Source organism: Sander vitreus, chromosome 4, assembly GCF_031162955.1.
Source record: "Sander vitreus isolate 19-12246 chromosome 4, sanVit1, whole genome shotgun sequence".
NCBI classification, from domain to species: Eukaryota; Metazoa; Chordata; class Actinopteri; order Perciformes; family Percidae; genus Sander; species Sander vitreus.
Window position 1 is genome coordinate 23,831,426 of NC_135858.1, and position 20,128 is coordinate 23,851,553.

The following is a 20,128-nucleotide window of genomic DNA, read 5'->3' on the forward strand; positions in this document are numbered from 1 at the left end:
GGCTTACATTTCAGCCCCCCCTTGGCTCTTGGATCTATTGTTTGAGTTTTTGTAGTTATTTTACTTTCATTATCACTCCAATACAACTCTGCAACTATTAATTCTATTTATTCTTTAACTCAGGCTGAAGCTGCTGTTTTTATTGTGTTAATTGTTGTGTGGTTTGTGTTGTATATTATTCATGTGATGTCTTCCTGCTGCATACGAATTGCCCTTTTGGGACAAAGAATAAACTGAACTGAACTGTATCGTCTTCCCTTTGTCAAATACAAACTATTGTAGACAAGAAACTTCTACTTCAACGCTAATTTTCTTCTTCTCATAATGTTACTCATCAAGTTCCTTCCTATAGTTTATTTTTCTGTCTATGTATCTAGTGTTTCAGGGTGAACTGAACCTCAGCTTGTAGAGGGCAGCCTCTCATTACCATCCTCGTCCTCCCATTGCCAGTCAAGTCCTTAAAGTCAAGGCTGACCTGCTTAGAAGACCACTCCAGCCAGCCTGCCACGTCTCCCGAATGAAACCTGCTGACATAGACTGATTACACCAAACTGCCCTTTCACCTGCCTCACACAAATCACTCTGTGCATAGCTTTTTTTTTCCCTCTTCCCACATCCTCACGAAGGAAATTTTTTGAGGGACACAGGGGGACACAGGGGGAAAAGAGCTCTCTTGAAACTACATTACTGTAGCTGCAATAACAGAATCATTCTGTTTGAGACATGACATTTCAGTGTCATTATCAGCCGAGGAACCGGGACAGGCTGACTGGAACGGAAGAGGCAGCCATTTGTGCCCACTTTGCTCTAAATAAAAAAAGGATCTGACTGGAGGAGGGTGCTAATTTTTGCCTGTGGACTATTGAATACTTTTCCAGTACAATAAATCTGCATAAAATGCAAATGACCATAAAATGTATAAAAAAGACTCAAAGACCTAAATAATCAGGGAATTATTTATTTGGCAAATCGTCCTAATGCTCCAACTCCAAAATAAACAAATCCTAAGAGACCACTTCTGATAAGCAGACGGCTGTTGCATTAAATAATATATTATAAAATAAATATATTTGGCAGTAGCCCTGAGGTCATGCCCCAAATATATGACAAAATACACTATTACGCTATTGTAAGTTGCTCTTTTTTCTGCAACACTGTCACTTAATCCTAATATGCAATGTTTTGGTCCCAAAACCAACAAGTTAAGGTCCATTGCCACAAAAGATGATTGATTGTTCTTATTTAAGAAACAGAATAGCAACGAGGCAAGTGTCAATGCAGGTCCATCCGTATCAATATCAATCAGTAAAGGAGCTGAAGGACCTTGGTGGGGGACACTGTGGCTATGTATGGCACATTCCTGTGTCCTGTCCTCTAAGCTTGTGATTTGATTTATAGCCCATGTCTGGCCAGAGTCCAGTCAGACCTAATAGAATCACAAAAGGTTAACAGGGGAGTCATCAGAGCACCCCGACATTAGCGCTGATGCTTAGGGGGACAAGAGGACAATAAATACACTTGAACCGGACAAGGCAGGGAAGGATATACTGTCTCATGATGGCAGAACACGTAGTAATTTACTAAGATAAACCTGTATGTAAGAGAGGCAGCGGAGAAGGCAGCCACAGGCAGAGGGAGGACATTAATGGAGAGAAGAGCAGAGAGGAGGATGCAGAGAGAGAGAGGGAGAGATGAAATGGAGAGGAAAGAGAAGGGTGGGGATGTAAGATTGTCCTCTCTTGTTTGACCATAAACAGACGTGCTCTGCCAGCAGATTGGGAAAGATATCACTTTCCTCATACCCTGATGTAGGTGTCACTGTGTTCTTTGAGGTGGGAAGTGAAGTGGGATCACAGCAAAATCTTCAAATGTGGGTTATAGAGCTGGAATTACCAGGTTGAAATAGGTCAGGTAACAGGAGAGACTTGTGTAAATCAGATCATTTGGTTCGCCCTCTTTTCAGTCCAACTCCGCTTCAGTGTAATGTAGTTGTCATCTAAGACGTGAACCAGGTAATACATATATATATATATATATATATATATATATATATATAATATATATAAATAATAAGACAGCAAACTTGGATATCAAATCATCTCTTCTGAATGGACTCTTCAACAACAGTCGCATTAAAAGGAAAAGCAGGTGTGCCAAATGACTGGCATGGCACCATGATATTGCAATCCCAGCGCAGTACGAACATGCCAGATTACTGCACCCTCCCAAAGGGTAAAGAAAGAAATATTTCAGTTCTGAACATGGGCAGCATTCCACTTCATATATCTGCAGAGGTTTAAAGTTGCTTAATATTGTACATAAATGATTAAGCTGACACATTATAACTTGAGTTCAGTAACTGCTGCCTCTGTCATGGTAGATTTGAGGTTTGGCTTTAATGTTGATCCTTAGTCAATCTTCAGTATAATACTGTAGATTGTTTTAGTAAAAAGTAAAAATGTCAGCTCTCTCAAATGTGGGTCTTTGATGTCATTAATAATAAACTACATTTATTCGAGTTTTGGATTGTTGGCCAAATAACACAAGCTATTTGAATACACCTCCTTGGTCCATGGAAAATTATAACATCATGTTTCACTTTCTTTCTGACATTTAATAGACAAAACAAGCAGATCAATCAAATACAAATATACTGTATGTTAGTTGCAGCCCTGAAAACAACAAAGGTCAGTAGCAAAACATGAACGCCGTCTCAAAACCTTCAAGTGTGTTGTTAGGTCTACATGTCTACATGCCTATTTCCTATTTTCCTATAAGAACTGTTCTCGAGCAAAGAGCTCTAGTGATTCACTTCATGTGAATCGCTTGTCAGAGTTGATCGGCAAAGGGGGAAGTTGCCTTCACTGGACATAGGCAGGAAATGTAAGTGTCTTGTTCCCTCTTCTTGCTGGGAATGAGAAAGAACTAGCCAGATAGAGCCTGAAAAATAGTCCTGTTTGTTTCCAGGGCAACGGGACAGATGCACCTTTCTCTTAATCTGGCAGAGATAGGAGCTACTTAGCCAGAGAGCACAGAGGAGACGCAAGGAGGGAGGGCCGGGGTGTGTACACACATGAAATACTCTCAGACAAAAAACACACACACACACACACACACACACACACACACAAACACACTCGATAAAGGTTGAGACAAGGAGGGAGGAGAGAGGTGTAGAAAGAGTCAAGAGCAGAGTAGAGAAAGGAACAGAGATAGAAAAAGCAGGAGGTTTTTCTGTAGCCTGGTGTTGTAAACTGCTCTAATACCTGTGCTCACCTGGGGATCCTCATCAGCTGTTCAGCAGGATGCCTCAGAGGAAAAGGAGTTTCACATTTGGAGGTTATGGAGGGTAAGATGGAGGATTAAGCTCTCTGAGAGTGATTTTGGAGTTGCCAGCTTTGTGTATGTCAGTGTTAGTGTACCTGTTGCATGTTGTTGCTTAGGGAATTGCACTGCACCTCCTCAACAGCTGCAGAACTCGATGACTCTGACTGCTCTCCTAATTTGCAGCTTTAACCATAATTAGTGAATAGCTGCCGCAATGCTAGAAATAATAGCCACAAAGGGAGAGGTTAAAGGGATTGCTTCAGTGTGTTTTATTGGCTCATTAGGATGATGATTGATTGTCTCAGTCATGTTTGTTTTTTAAAGACCTTTCAGAAGTTGCTGGTCAGACACTGCAGACTACTCAAAAGGAAAATAACCTTAAATGTGTCATAGTGAATACTGTAAACCCACTGGTAGTTTGAGGGAATTAGTCAGACCATTAGTGGTAAATAATGTTATCCAAAAACAATCAAGATCACCTCTGGAGTGCCGCCTTTTTTCGATCCTAATATCTTTGGGAGAAAACAAACACAATACAAACGAAGCTCTGGTTGTTCATCATCAACAGAAGTGGTGTGTCATTCTCAATTTTAGAATTTTTTAGAAAATGTTATGTTGGTAATACTGAGTTATTGTAAGATAGTTGTAATATTCAATTAAAGGCTTATGTGGGTAGTGTATTTCACTGTGAGGAAAGTGAAAATGATTAGCTGCATCTCAGCATGATTAAAAGGAGGGTGTGAAAGAGGAAGGATGCGACTTTGTATAGTCACAGTCTTTCATTTATGTGAGTCATGGCTTTTGTAGCCGTCAGAATGTGAATCTGAGATATGAAAAGTATTTTTATGAGCATAGTGCATTACAATTCATGAGGCAATGGCATTACTTTGGATATTGTGTTTTGCTGCTGAAGGGCTCAACCAAGTCTGCCTAGAAAGCACTCACAAGGCCCAGTTTGACATTTCAGTGGTAGGAGTCAGGTTGAAAGCTAGCCTGAGTGCACAGGCAGATACTGTGAACCAATATTAGACAAGGAAGTGCTATGTAGGGCATGGAACAGCAACTACTTTGTTTTGAAAATGTGCAATAAGATTCTTGGAAAAGTAGTCAAAAAGAAAAGAAAAAAGTAATGTTATTCTAATATATATGTATTTTATACATGTATGAACTAAATGATTGACTGGTTGAGGCAAATTGAGGCTATTCAGTTGTATCACAAATCTTCACCCCACAAAGAAAGACCTATGAGATGTCAATCTCCACGATGCCTGACTGACGGTTTTTCCTCAGTCTCATAGGCAACTAGACACTGAGGAGCTGCTAATATTGACTTGACTATTAGGTGTCGGACAGTTCAGGTCCACCAAATGGGACTCTTGTCGATTGGAAGTGCTTGCTTCTTATGAAAACCCCAGTGGACTAGTGTTTGTGAGGTTGGAATTTAGCTGTGGTAACTTCAATCCCTTTTACAAATTCCATCAAGAGTCCTAAAGTGGAGGAAACGTCTTTACAGAAAAACATAACTTCCTGGTTGTTTAGGTGCTTGGATTTCTTCATTAGTACTGTGTTTCTAAAGGGATACATTTCTAACTTGAAACATCATGCAGGGTTGTTTTTTTTTCACTCAAAGGATTGATAATGGGTATCTCAATTAAGATGGCATTGTATTTGTGCTGACCTGATAAATTCATGTTGATGAACTTTAAAGGGATATTTTGGCTTTTTTGCTGAGGGGTTGTATGAGGTACTTATCGATAGTCAGCCTGCAGTATACAGTATAACTTCCTCCAGTTTGGAGAAGCAGGCAGGAGTACTGATAGAGAAGCTAAGGAATTAAGTGCTTTGGATGCGGGGCAGCAGTAAAACGGATTTTAGACACCTAAAAAAAAATCCATTTCAGTTTAGGTGTACGCTAGATTTAGAATATTTTTACCACTTTACCTTGCTGTTAGACAGCCCTTTCCTCCAGTTTCAACAGAAGTATCTCCTCTCTCTCATTTGGCTGTTCAGTCTCTCTCTGCAAAAGTTCTTCTGGTTCATAAAGTTATACTCTTGTAATCACTCATTTTTATTTTCTTGTATTTCTTTATTCCATACTGTAAACCGAGGAGAGTCTGACCGAAACAGCTGATCTGCGGCTCAATACAGTGTGCAGCACAATTGCGCTTTTGCGTAGGAATACGTTGAGAAAATGTAGGGCCAAAGTAATGGCTGTCTGATGGCAAGGTAAAGCAGGGAAAATATTCTAGTTATAGCGTACACTTAAACTGATATTGATTTTTTTTTTTTTATGTGCTCCTTTTTTTAAAGGTGACTAAAGTATGTTTTGCTGCTGACTCTAAGTAATGGGCCGCTGAATCAAGTTACCTTCATAATGATTCCCATGAGTTTAATCAAGTGAGGTAGTGAGGTAAGAAAAGGTTGGATCGATTCATATACTTTTAATGCAAACCATTAAATTGTAGCAAATATCTACCTGGGTGTGTAGAATGGTAATGTAGTAATGGTGTTAAAGGTTTAATGAGCATGTATTGAATCATTTATAATCACAGTTTTCAAATGAGTGCTTCAAATGAGTGGATGATTGTTTGTAAGTGCAGCTTGGCTGAGCAAAGCCTGTCCTTGTCCACACAGTCCCCCAGATTGTCCTTAAAGAACTCCACAGGAGCAGTTTGATAGTGTATAGCTTGCCTGTGTGTTCTGGGATTGTGTTCCATATTAATTTTGCCCCCAAATTCTCCCCTCCATCTATGATCCTATCTGATAAGTTACAGACCTCCTCCTCTAATCTATAAACTACCTTTGCCTCGGGATTCTTTGAAAGTATAAAGCTGCCTGAGATGAATTAGCATGTTTGTTTCAAGATTTTTTTTTTTCAGCTTTTTACTTCCTAACTTTAATGTGTCTAACATATTTGTTTTTTTTTGCAGTTGTTTCTGTTAAAAGCTTGTTTTGTCTCTCCAGGGAAATTAATGCCTAATGAATAACAAGGAAGGGATTCTGTAACAGAAATGGATGGAGCCCAGACTTGACTTGGACCATCAAATAACCAATCTACATTTGTTTCAGTATCTGTCCTTGAAGCGGTTATTTTCTTGCAGCATAATTTCCACAAACAATTTAATGGAAATAGCAGATAATAACGTGACTGTTTCTACAAAACGCTTGTAAACAACTGCAAACAAAAACCAATGAGCCAAAAAAGAACAACTGGAAATTGTGATCTATATGAGCATCAATTTTACTGCCTGGGTCTGTAATATGCAAAATCCGGAGTGGGCAATTATGTGAAGTAGGCAAAATGATATAAAAACAATGGATGGTTGACGACTGTGTGGGTGAATAGCTCTTTTTTATTATATTCAGTAAACCTTTTCTTTAAACGTCCTACTATTTAAATCCATAAAGCATAGGAACAAGAAGGCAAGGCCAATGCCCTCCTCATAAACATCCCTACACACGCTTAAATGTCTTGCTTGATGTGAGTGACTTGCCTATTTTGAGATTGGAGGTTGTGGTGGTGAACTGAAGACTTACAGAAAGCCAATCGATGATGCTGGTGCTTTCACAGGCTTAGACTTATAGCTGGCTGGTTCCCTTCTGGTGAGCAAAGTCAGCTTTAAGCCTGAAGACAACTGGCAACTGTTCAGCCAAGTTATTTAAAGTGCTGTTCTGATAAATTCATGTTGATGAACTTTAAAGGGATATTTCGGCTTTTTTGCCGAGGGGTTGTATGAGGGTACTTATCGATAGTCAATCTGCAGCAGATGACTGTTAGCACGCCCTCAGTTTTGGAGAAGCAGGCAGGAGTACCAACAGGAAAGCTAAGCAATGTACTGCTCTGGAGGGGGGGCAGCAGCAAAACGGATTTTAGACACCTAACAAAATCCATTTCAGTTTAAGTGTATGCTATATTTAGAATATTTTCACCACTTTACCCATAAACATCCCTACACACGCTTAAATGTCTTGCTTGATGTGAGTGACTTACCTATTTTGAGATTGGAGGTTGTGGTGGTGAACTGAAGACTTACAGAAAGCCAATCGATGATGCTGGTGCTTTCACAAGCTTAGACTTATAGCTGGCTGGTTCCCTTCTGGTGAGCAAAGTCAGCTTTGAGCCTGAAGACAACTGGCAACTGTTCAGCAAAAATGAAAGATTCTAGGATTGTGCGCATAACCCACTGCGCTGTTTGAGTGTCCCTCAGGTGTCGTACCTACTTGATGGTGATGTCAAGGAGGAGGATGGCGTGATTGTGCACCCAGTCCACCTTTACTTTCAGGCGTTTTAGCTGTTCTTGGCTCTGATCCATTAGAGGTGGTTGTAAACATTTGCTTTAGAGGTGCAATTTTTTTTTTTTTTTTAAGAAAAAATGAGAAACTTGAGGATTTGCTGATTTTCTGCTGCTTGCAAACTGAAACATTTGGGTTTTGGACTGTTGGTTTGACAAAACAAGACATTGATAACATCCTCTTGGTATCTAGAAAATTGTGATGAGCATTTTTCATTGTTTTTGATGTTTCATAGAGCAAACGATATAATAATAGTAAATAATCAGCAGATTTAACAATTATGAAAAATAATCGTTAGTTGCAGCCTTAATGAATCGGCGTACTGATACAGATGCATTTAGTGAGAGATGTTATCTTTTCGATGTTATCTGAGCATTTCTCTAACATTAAATATACATGACTAAATAAGCAGCATTCATTTTGAGTAAAGTTTTTGTAGGGGTATTATGTATTAAGAGATTAACACACCAACTGTCAACAGATTCTGGATAACATTTTGACTACGATTACATCAAAAACCAAGCCATAACAAAATTAAACAGCAATCAGTGGTTGAAAAAGACTTTCTTCTCTGCGTTCTTTAAGTACCACTAGGCCACACACATTCAAATTAAGCTCTTGGAGCAGTCTGATTGTTGAACACGTTTGCACATTATTGTAACTGGACATATACCTTTATTTTGATGTCTTATTCCCTTCTTAACAAGTCTTGTTCTTTTGAAAAGGAAACTTTCGCGCTGTTAATGTTCACTCCAGATATCATATTGGTGATTTCTTCTGTCTTCTGTCATGTCTCTTCAACTCTTCACTTGATTTTGAGAAGATTAAAATGTTTACCATTTCTTATCAGGATGCTGCCAAGCTGCACCATTTCCCAGAAACCTGCCAAATGCTGCCTTTTCCCGCTAAAGAGTTTGTTAATCACTTCTACTAAAGCTGTATTCAATTTAGTCCAATTATTCTAAAAAGTATGCTTGAAAATTAAATTGGCTGGTAAAATTCTGGTCATCTCTGTAGATCCACATAAAGCAGCTGATGTGAGCGTCCATGAAAAATAGGAACAATGTAAAAGAAACCTCTGAAGAAGAAAAAAACATGTATTATTCGTAGGGGTGTCAGAATAACTGAGAAATCTTATCTGAGAAAAATAATAATCTGAGAAAAAATAACGCGTTAAAAAAAAATAACGCAGATTAATCCATTCCATATTGACGTTTGACCCGGAGCCGTTCTAGCCACCATTCAACTGTAAAATAAGGAGGGAGACGAGAATGCGCTGCCTGGATCATTGTTTGGAGCATTTACTTGTAAAAATCTTCTTCCTGTCAACCCTGGCTACCGAAATCTGGTGCCACTGATATGTCTGCACTTCTCTCTGCTGCTCTGAAACAGACGATACCGGCAACACAAACACCGCTGCACGTGACGCTAGTTAACACTATACTCAGCAGCTAACGTTAGCCTACCACTAGCTAGTTAACACTATACTCAACAGCAGCTAACATTAGCCTACCGCTAGCTAGTTAACACTATACTCAACAGCAGCTAACGTTAGCCTACCGCTAGCTAGTAGCTGGATTAAACACGGTTAAAATGCTGACAGCTAACGCTAAATGGTATAAAGTTTGACTGTGTTTTACTGTAGAGGATTCAACACCGGGATGTAACAATCTGCAGCTGCCGTCGGGAAACAACACAGACGGTGCGTTGAATGAAACTGGTAAACTACAGCCTCGTGGTGCATTTGAAGTTATTGTAAATGTCCTTTTCCCATCTGGTGGTTGTTTTTGTCGTTCAACAGCAATTTACTAGTGAAATAAGTTATTGTTATACATTATTATTAAATCATTTAATTTTGACCATATGGCCTTAGCAATAAACAAGCCGTTCTTTAATGTCACCAACTGTTGTTTAGTACCCTTTTTTTTATTTTCTTTTTTTACTTTCTTAAAAAATCGGTTCAGACACCGTTAATTATGAATGTGATTCATTTTGATTAATTAATCACAGAGTATATAATTAATTAGATTACATTTTTTAATCGATTGACAGCCCTAATTATTCATCACACAATCATACAGTACAGTGTAGTAAAATTCAGAGTCTGCGTTTAACCCATCCTAAGCATTAGGAGCAGTGGACAGCTAATAGCATCCGGGGAGCAACTTGGGGTTCAGTGTCTTGCTCAAGGACACTTTAACATGTGGTTGGAGGAGGCCAGGAGCAAACCGCCAATCTTGTGGTTGAGGGGCCGACCCACTCTACCACTGATCCACGGATTCAAGACAATCGCGATTTCTTATAAACCCCACAGACTGAACTTAACGGTTCACAACAGCTCTTATTAATCAAGTCTAGCAGAGGAAGGATAATCGTTGTGCTCTTGACAATCTTGTTAATGGTAACACTTCCACTCAAAGAAAGCTGAATGAATGCATTTTGCCGCATATCGTATTGATTTTCTCACATTTAACACATTTCATACAGTAGGGCTTTCTGTCTGAATGGCTCAATTTTCCCATTGTTTCTTTTCCTGGTTGAGAAGCAGTGCTCGAATTACGTGGGAGCCAGAGGGAGCCGAGCTCCCATAGAGTGAGGACTGGCTCCCATTAAAGCAACAAAGTCAAAAATCTGAGGGGGTGTCTGCCATATGTGGCATTGTAATTTAATCTTAAACAACGCTCATTATCCATCCCTGTGCGGTCTCTTACCATTAAAGACGTTAAATAAAAATATAAAATATAGGCTACTACGGGATGCTAATGAAGGCTAAAATAGAGGCTAATAAATAAATCTGTATCTTCTGCCATTCAGAGCTCCGGAAAAGTTCCCATATATTTTTGAAACACCTGCAGCAATACAATGCAATCTCTGATGTTTGGTAGTGCAATGGCTTTATTCATTTCTGCCAGTTAGTGTATTTTCCCTTTGTATAAGTTAGAGACTACATGCATTATTGTGTTTGACACTGAGGATATCTGATACGGTGGTCTGGTTCAAATGAGTTATGTTTTATTTCATTGTGAAATTGAGAATGACACTCAGACTAAATCGTTTAGTCTATTTCTTTGTATTGCGAAATTTAAATGAAATATGGACTATTACAATCAATAATATGTTGAATTTAATTAAAAGGACTCTATTTCTGTAAAAAAAAAAAAAAAAATCTCTGTCTGTTGTGTGCATGTGTCAAGATAATAGCCTAGGCCTACCGTGCGCATATACTGCGCAAAAGTGCCACTCCCGCCTAGGCTATTTATTTGTATAGCCTTGTTAGGCTATGTGCAGGGTGTGCCAACTTTGTTTTATGAGATAGAGAGACCCCCTTAAAGACAAAAAGATAATTCGAGCACTGTTGAGAAGGAAACATCTTGTGTTTTAAAGCCCCCCTCCAGCCAATATTACTTCCTGTTTAACGGTTAAGTAACAGGTTAAGAATGAGTGTGTGGATAATAGTCGGACCTAATCCATAACCATGGCAACCAGATTGCAGCTACAGCCTCTTGGAAAACAGTGATATGGCACTTAATTTGATGAATTTAGAATTTTAATAATTTTGAAGAATTAGCACAACACAGTCTGTTTCACTCACTCGCAATCAACAAGAGCACAGATGCAGAAGAACCAGGAACGCTGACCAATCAGAGCAGACTGGGCATTTATTGGGAGTGGGTCTTAAAGAGACAGAGCGTCTCAGACAGAGGGTGAATACACATGCAGCAGCCATGGGCAGTATGAGAAAAATAAAGTGGTTTTTTTTAACATTAAGGTGAGTAAACATGTTCTAATAGAAACACAAAATACAAGTATGAACCTAATAATGAGCATAATAGATCCTCTTTAATCTATTTTTGAATCTTGTTATGAGCAATTACTTTAAATGTCTTGAACTTTTCAAATATAAATATAAAAGCTCATTGGTTAAATGGCTTTAAATTTACAACAGCCAAGCCCATTTTGTTACCTTCTATCTATTTGATTGTCCTTCCTCGAGTGAGTGTCATGTACATCCACAGTAATTGGAGATTATCTGTTTTTCACTCCTGACACCAAAAGAGTGTGTTGCCTGTGTCAGCAGGGGGATAATAGCCAACCGTATCAGAAACTTGCAAACTAATATTTCCATTCTCAACACTGAGCAACAAACACAGGAAAAGAGCAGAGCACTCACCAGCAACATGCATAATGTTTGCATGGCAAATACATTTTTACAGTCGTGCACAAAGGTGAGCTGTTTCTGACAGAACCAAAGGCTGTAAGAGTGTGCATGAAGTAACGTGTTTGATGTCAGACACACTGCAGTGATACTGTTTCCATTTCTTGCATCACCCCATCCTCTCTTCTTCATCCTCTTTTATTCAAAACATTTTTACAACAGATACAAGTACGAAAATAAGAGAGAAGGGAGGACAACAAAGAGGGAAATGGGGTTGGGGGTGGGAGGGGGGAGGGAGGAGAGACTGAACTAAAGATTATAACAGGCTGGTGAGCTAGTTGGCAGAAACAGGGCTATCAGTGTGAAGACAGACATGCACAGATACACAGATACACAGACCTGGTTTGACCACTAGCTCGATTATGCCACCCAGTGGTGTGGGCATGCCATTGAATATTGACCCACTGCTCCCTGAAGAGGAGTTGGGCATCATTTTGATTTTAACAATTCTGATTCCAATTCCCATTCTTCCTTTTGATTTTGGTTCTTATTGATTCTCGATTCCGATTCTTTGAGGGGTGAAGTTGAAACGGGTCACATGCTTTCACAGATAAGAGGAACATTTTATTTTGATTCAATGGTGATTTACAGTTTTATTAACTTAATTTTTTTCAACGTAAAATAAAGCCACACTAGAACGCCGCTTACCATTTTCCATTGCTGGAACACAACAGGCGCATGGAAGTATTGTGGCTGCTACAGAAACCAAAACTTGTGCATGTTAAATTTGGAAGCGATGATCGGATTCGAAACCAGATTTTCCAAACGATTCCAATATTGAAACGATTCCAAGTTGGAACCGGTTCTCGATGCCCAATCCTACTAAAGACTAACTTAAATGTGTAGGCCAACAATTTAGTAATTACACTTCCCTAATGTTGGGGGACAAGAGACAGATTTTATAAGAATGATAAAAATCAAAACCCAATTTTTTATTTAATTTTCTAAAATACAATTTGGTATCACTTTTCATTAGACCCTTCTTGCCTCCTAAATACCAACTTCTTTCAAATCCCACACCTCCAAATGTAACAGTCGACAGTAAATAGAACGGTCGGATTTGTTCATTTGGGAGTCTTTGGAAATCGACCTATAATGTTGTTTAGTTATGAGAATGTGTTGAAAATACTTGTTAGTTGCAGCCCTTACTTTATTATATTACTGTATCATGCTGGCCCCAGTCTGTAGTGCTGCACTGTAGATCTAAAGCAATGAGTGAAATAAATCTTTGGCGGCAATAAGGCGGGGCTGTGTCTGTGTGTTTGAATTCATTTGTTGAATATGCGAAGAAGCCATGTTCAAGCTAAAACAAGGTTTAAAGCTGCACTTTTAGTAGAAACCCATACAGTATCAGAATGTGCACTTGTTTCTTATCTATCCAAAACTTCCCTGTGCATAAATAAATGATTTTGATGGTGATAGTAAATCACATGAGATGTGCTGCGCAGTAAGTGTTGCCTCTGAATGCATCCCTTACTCCAAACTCACCTTGGGTGAATATTGGTTTGTGACATTGCCGGGAATCTCATTTATCATTTTAAAAGGTTTTTCCATGAGACCTATAATCAATACATTGTCTTACTTTCAATGTAGACAGATATTGGTTTCAAACTGTGGGTGAGCGAGTATATTGATTTTATAGCACCTAACATGCTACTGGACCTGTCAAAGTCACATAAGTTGGCATTACCCATTGGATTGCATTTTACTTCTTGAGAAATCTTGGAAAGGAAGAGACTGTGGATTTTTCTTTAAAGGTAATTACTTAGATGACAGCTGCAGTAACCTCACACTGACCTGAGTCTCCTTGACACATTGCTATTGCACACTATACTTAAAACAAACTTCAGTTGCCATCCTGTCTTTATTCACTTAAAGCAGTTACACAGCAGGCCAATAATTGGCCGTTGGACAGTCTGGCGAGGTCAGTGACTCGAGTCTGTTCGGTGTGTTCCGTGCCGTCGTCTGTTGGAGGAGCTGTCCGTTTCGCCGACCTGACATGCTTAGTCGGAGACAGGGCAGTTGGGACTCACCCGGAAATGGCAATGAGCGTGACTAAGCCTCTCAAAATCTGACGAAAATCTTTTAAACTGACCTTTGTTGATCTGAAATGAAGACTGAATGATTCAGCAACTGCATGGCCTATTTCTCGCTTAAAATGTCTATTTTAGTACAATATGAGATCGTAATCTGAATGAGTCGCCAGTAATGGCCGTTCGAAAAATCCCAAATCTGGAAGCAGCAGCCAGATCCATGTGACGCGTTTGTCCAATCAGCTGCCGGTTTAAATTTTTTGGGCGACAATACAGATTAGCGCCGCCTGCTGTTATGGAGACGTATTACGTCTTGTTGCTTTGGTGTGTTCCGAGGCACTTTTTTGACCAACTCGGGGAGACTGATCAGTCCAACTGCCTCTTCTGCCAACGGTCGGCCGTCTGGTTGGTGTGTAACTGCCTTAGGATGGCTTTAATTACCTTAATGTTGTTATCATGTTGTTGCTACTGACGAATGGAGCGAGTGACTGTGAGTGTGTTGACATCGATTGACAATGGTGATTATTTGATTGGCCTAGCCCTGGGGAGAAAGGGATAAACTGTGATTATCAGAAGATTGATTTTCCACACTCAGGGCTTTAAAGATTGATCCAGGTGGGAGTTTTTGCCTGGCATCATTTGTATGCATGGTAAATGGAAAAGTGAACCAGCCACACAAAACACTCCTAGACCCCTAATACTAAATGGAATGCACCAACAGAGGGATACTGCCTTATTATCTCTTTTTCCCTCTTTCGCTCCCTGGCAGTTAATTTTATCTACAGGCACACATACTTTATCTTTCTCCCTCTGTCATTACTCATCCAACAGAAACATTTCTTGTTATTAATTGCTTATATATTTCCTGCATGCTTAATTAGCTTTGCATGTTTTTTTTGCTTGCCTTAATTTACCTTTTTATCATAGGTGATATTTGACTCTATCTCGCAATTTGGCACCCACCCCCATTCAGACATTTCTGGACTGCTGCCTACCCTGCACTGCACCAGCTGCCCCTTCTTTCTATCTTTGAGGCAATCCCACCCTGGTTAGACTTGGCAAGCGGATGACAGGCTGAGGTATAGATAAATGAAGTAGAGGGAAGACAAGGAAGCAGAACCATCCTACCTTCTGACCTATATCAGTGTAAATAGTATCAAGACTTACACTCTTTGTTCCCAGGATCTTTTCCTTCTGTCTGTTCCAAAGGTTAGAACTAAGCTGGGGGGAAAAGGTGTTTAAGTTTGCTGCTCCCTCTACATGGAACAAGTTACAGAAATCCATGAAACTTAATGATGGTCTCATTGGTCGCTTTTAAGAGGATGTTGATTGACTTGGAGGCAGCCACATCTGGCTGTAGATGTTTTGCCTGATGTGTTTAGGATTGTGGTTGACTTTGAGGGATTTGCTGTTTCAGTTGTTTTATGTTTTTAGTGTTTTTGTGTATGTGTGGTTGTACTGCTGCCTGTCTTGGCCAGGGTACTCTTGAAAAAGAGATTTTTAATCTCAATGAGTCTCTTCCTGGTTAAATAAAGGTAAATAAAAATTATAAAAAAGAAGCAGTGGAGGGAGGCAATGTGGATCCTATTCAACTGGCTTCATGGAGGCACATTATGGGTGTATATTGTTGAAGACATTAAAGCTGCACTAACCAATATTTCTGTGTTAGCAACAGATCAAATTACCACTTGTATTGTGAAAGGGGTCGTCTGTATAGTGACACAAATAATTATCGCCTGACTCTGTAGTTCCTATAATCTCTGTAGAGTGTTGAATAGGGGTGTGAATCTTCACTAGTATCACGATTCGATTATGATTATCCTGTTAATGATTCAAATCAATTTGATATCATGATGCATCACTATGCGTCACCTCCTCAATATTATATATTGCTACACATGGTTTTCATAGTCAAATTCAAGCATTAATCAAACTTTGGACTGACATTTATCAGACAACTCAAAATAAATGTTCAATTAACAGTTCTCTGTGTCAGCTTCATCTGTAATTAGCAACTGCTTGCCAAGAGATGACAAAGTGATAATAACGTTATTTTAGGTTGTCCTTAATATCATAAAAATGTCCTCTTATATTTATTGGAAGAAAAAAAATGCCCAGGATCAATAAAGAATTGAAATAAATTTAAATTATTCTTAGTCTACTCCACTAAAATAATTCAGTATTGTTCTATCAGTTAGATAACTCACACGTCTTACCTTTTCCCGTTTCACCTTCTCCAGATGTTTGTAGCAACTTTCTGGGATGCATAAGGATGTAAACTGATCTACTGTCACTTTGTTTCTCTCTAGAGTTGACAAGAGCTTCTCCAGGACCTTGTGGTGAGTCCTCTCCTTATTATTATTAAAAACATTATGCATCAGAGATTGTTGTGTCATGCTTGACTGCTCCCAACACTCTCTTCCCAAACGTTGCATTTCCAACTTCTGACATTTTTGAGGTGGAGGCTACAATATTGTTGCTTCCTTCTTATTCCACTTGACCAACCACCGTTTTGAATAGATTTCTAACTTCAATCATCTGAAAGCAGAATCAAACGTGAAAAGAACGTCTGTCAAGAGTTCAGATTTAGCATTCGTAGTGTCTTTTTGTTGCACCCTGTCAGCATGACTTTCTGTTGTGTGCTGCAGCAATAAAGAAGACATTTTCCATACTTTAACAGCCAGTTGACTCAGCATGAGGAGAATAGAGATAGAATTTGATTGGTCCATGAATGTATTGCTTAGTCAGTTACTTACAGGAAGAAGTACTGTGATAAAGGAAAGCCTCTTCACTTTAATATTCTCAAAACCTAATTTTTTTAAGTGAAGACATGATGACCCGAGTAAAGATAGAGTTAAAAAAGGTGAAGGCTGATAAGACCTCTATTTTTAGAGCAGTAAAACCATAAGCACACATTTCCTCTTCTTTATCTCTACCCTTGGCTTTTTCCTGCCTGGTGATAAGAATTTCAATTATGCATACAATTATTTACTCACTTAGCATTGTTGAAATGGAGATAGTAGAGCTTGCAATGTTGTCTATTGGCAGGTAGTCTCATAGCATGGAGAAATGAATGTGTGGCTGTAAATACAGGGGCAAGAGCAGATGGAGGGTGAAAGGGAACACACATATGTGTATCATACCAGCTGGCCATGTGGGGCACACACCTCTGAGGTCTCAACCAGAAAGATTGATAACACCACTTTAAATTTGAGTAAAAATTGGAGGTATTTCATATTATATATTGCAGTACTGAACCCATTAAACTTAGCTGTTTGTGGTACTGTGAGTTATGGAACTTTATATACAAGGCCATGTTTGTGATGTTTTATTGATATTATATAATTGTAATATGCAGACGTGCTAATGTGGAGAGTTTCTTATGGCATGGATTCAAGGCAGCAAATATCAATATATACAATATATAATATCAAATTATCACGGGTAATTAGCAAAACACTGTCCATCCCTGAGTTGAATTAAAGAGAAAAATGGAAAGAGAAGGGAGGGAGAGAGACAAAATATTAATTGCATTTTCTTGAGTGTTTTTGTTTTGTTTCTGTGTCACATGCAATAAAGCAATTTTTGTTCAGAGGGATTTTGTCCTTTTGTTTACAAGGCTCTTAGCGCAGCTCGCCAGCAGCTGAAAAAAGATTGTGTTGCTTCGTTATTATACATCAAATGGGCTAAAGGGTCATAAAAAAATAGAGTCATAATGAGTCTGGATAGTACAATGGGAGGGTATACTGGAAAGGGAAAATTGAATGTGCAAGGATGATTCAGGCTCATCAGAGAGTGAGTTTCATTATGAGGATTCGGGTTTCTCTCTTTCGCAAACAGGTCTGTAGCACATGCTAATGGAGCCTCAGGGCTAGCTATCCACAGCAGAGCTCTCTGATTATAATCCCTAACCCTAACCCAATATCATATATGGTTGGATGGCCTCAGAAAAGGTTTATGACGTAATTAGGACACATCTCAGTTGTTGTTTGTGTATGACTCCATGTCTGCTACCTAGCCGTCACACAGCTATTGTGTTAGGAACAGCACCATGTCAGTGAGATTTACTACAGCGGCTTCAAACCACAGTGTCTGTCATTACAAAGTGTCTTTCCAGGATCCCCTGTCATGTGCCACTTCCTCAAATCCATCACAACGTTATCCTCAACCAGCCAGGTGTGAGTGTATGTGGGGGGGGACAAACATACTTTTCTGTCACTCTGGTTGTCACAACCGTCTCCATCATCTCACCCTGGCTGGCTCACAGACACTTTCTCTTTGACTTGACTTGATTAGCCCTGAAGTTTTGGACAAGAAAAATCTCTCCATTTTGGCGGGAACACACATATTTTGAGGTGCAAAACGGCTCACAGCACAGTGTTCCCAATTAAACGCTCATTAGCTTGATTGCTCTCGATAATGGTGGTGCTTCGCTTTCTCAGTCTAAAGCTCTTGCAGTGCTGCAATAAGGAGGCCAGAATAACTGCATTGTCCCTTACAACTCAATTCTGCACTAATGGGGGAAAAGCTTTTTCAGTCTAGTGATGCAGTCTGGTGATGCATCTAATAAAGCGGAACAATGTGATCAGCATTTCTATTGTATTCTAAATATGAATTACATTTGTTTTTCAATTAACTTGTTTGGTTAGGGACGCCCCTCAAGGGCCTCCTCTTTGAGATCATGTGGCATATAATGTACATGCACAGCTCGAGGTATGTCTGTTATCTACTCTTGGCAGTAAACACAAAGCACCAGAGCTGTGACTCGGAGCAACCCTTTGACTGACACGAGAAGCTGCGTGGTAATGGAGTGGTCCTCAGTGTTGAACGATGGGAAAGAGTGGGGCTCTAATTGGGCATCTGCGCCTCTTCAGCTTGCTGTTAATGGCCGGTCTCCTTCCTAATATAAGAGTCAGTGTTGTGTGGCGAAAGCAAAGAGGAAAAGAGAGTAGCCAAGTGTAGCTCAATGGTAAGATCAAGGGTTGTGCTCAGTGAGGGCATGACTTGACTGTCATGGTGATAAACGAGCTGTTTACATTTGCCTTATTAGACATTAAGGCAAAAAATGAACAAAATATTAGGGGACCCTTCCTAATGTTGCGTTGCACCCAAAAACAAATTCCAAACTCACAGATGTTCAATTGGAATGAGATCTAATGCCGCTGCATCAAACCAGAATCATTGTAATGTTAATTGAACCATTCCTGGACAGAATTAGCCTGGCAGTACAGATTATAACCATGCTGATTGCATGCGCTGTTTGGTGCGTTAGATAGTGTAAAAGCTAACCGAACCAAATAAAAAATGCAACAGTGTTGCAACTTCACCCCCGAATCGCACCGAGGCTACCAAACTATAGGCGTGAAAGCGATCTTTTCCCACCAGACTGGCACTTGGCTGGACCATCTGAAGGTGTGTCTATGTCCCAGTGCCTGAAATATCAACAATAAACCTGAATAAAATATTTTCATAGTGGTAAAAAAATAACTTTAGCTAGAGTCTTTTCTACTGAAAACATGATGCAATATACCACTTCCAAATATGCAGTAATTTTATGAAACCTCTTATCTTACTATTCATATCTTGCATAATAAAACAAATGTGTTAATTGCCTCTTGAGGCTTGAGTGATAACAAAATCCTTTTTCTAAGCTTTTTTTTTCTTCATTTATAGATGAAGCGCTCATTAAACCCAGGTCGAGTCTGTGGAACCGTTTCATAAAGCCAGAGTGGCTTAGTTTTATCATAGGGCTGGGACGATATGCTTTGTCCCGATTTGATTCTTTCACGATACGTTGGCGCCAATTCGATTTGTATTGTTATTTTCATTTATTGTGATGTCTAGAAGTATTGCGATTCGATAGTATTGAGTATTTCGATTTTCTTTTCCTTCTTGAACAAAAACAAAAGTTGAATAATACACTTCTAGCGACAATACATCAGGAGACATTTCTAAAAACGAATTGTTTTCTAAGAAGAATGCACATCACATGTCAGACATTTCTTTCATTTGTAAAGAAGTACATAACATGGATTCTCTGCTTTCGGTCAGAAAACGGATATGATGTAGTCCCCATCAGCGGTGCCGTATAAACAGAAAATATTTCGGTGGATCATTGGTAAAAAATATAAATAAAACATATTGATTCTAGGGAAGGAACGATACAGGAATTCCCCCCCACCCTTAGTAAAAAACACCAAGGTTGTTTTTTTTTGTCGATGGACTGACTGTGTGATCTGAAACCAGGCAAGAGGGAGAC

General features: G+C 39.3%; 1 protein-coding gene across 3 annotated transcripts in view; it reads left to right on the forward strand.

Moving 5' to 3' along the window:
• Positions 1 to 3,213: 3,213 nt before the first annotated feature.
• The window catches only part of rap1gapb (RAP1 GTPase activating protein b), a 68,585-nt gene continuing 51,670 nt past the window's right edge, over positions 3,214 to 20,128 (forward strand). Inside the window, exons 1-2 of one of the 3 annotated variants that reach the window (XM_078249091.1) lie at positions 3,214 to 3,349; positions 16,179 to 16,208. In XM_078249091.1, the coding sequence (XP_078105217.1) occupies positions 3,306 to 3,349; positions 16,179 to 16,208 (74 nt within the window). In that variant the 5' untranslated portion in view covers positions 3,214 to 3,305. The remainder of the gene's footprint in view (positions 3,350 to 16,178; positions 16,209 to 20,128) is intronic. The other 2 variants (XM_078249086.1, XM_078249088.1) reach the window with 2 other exon arrangements.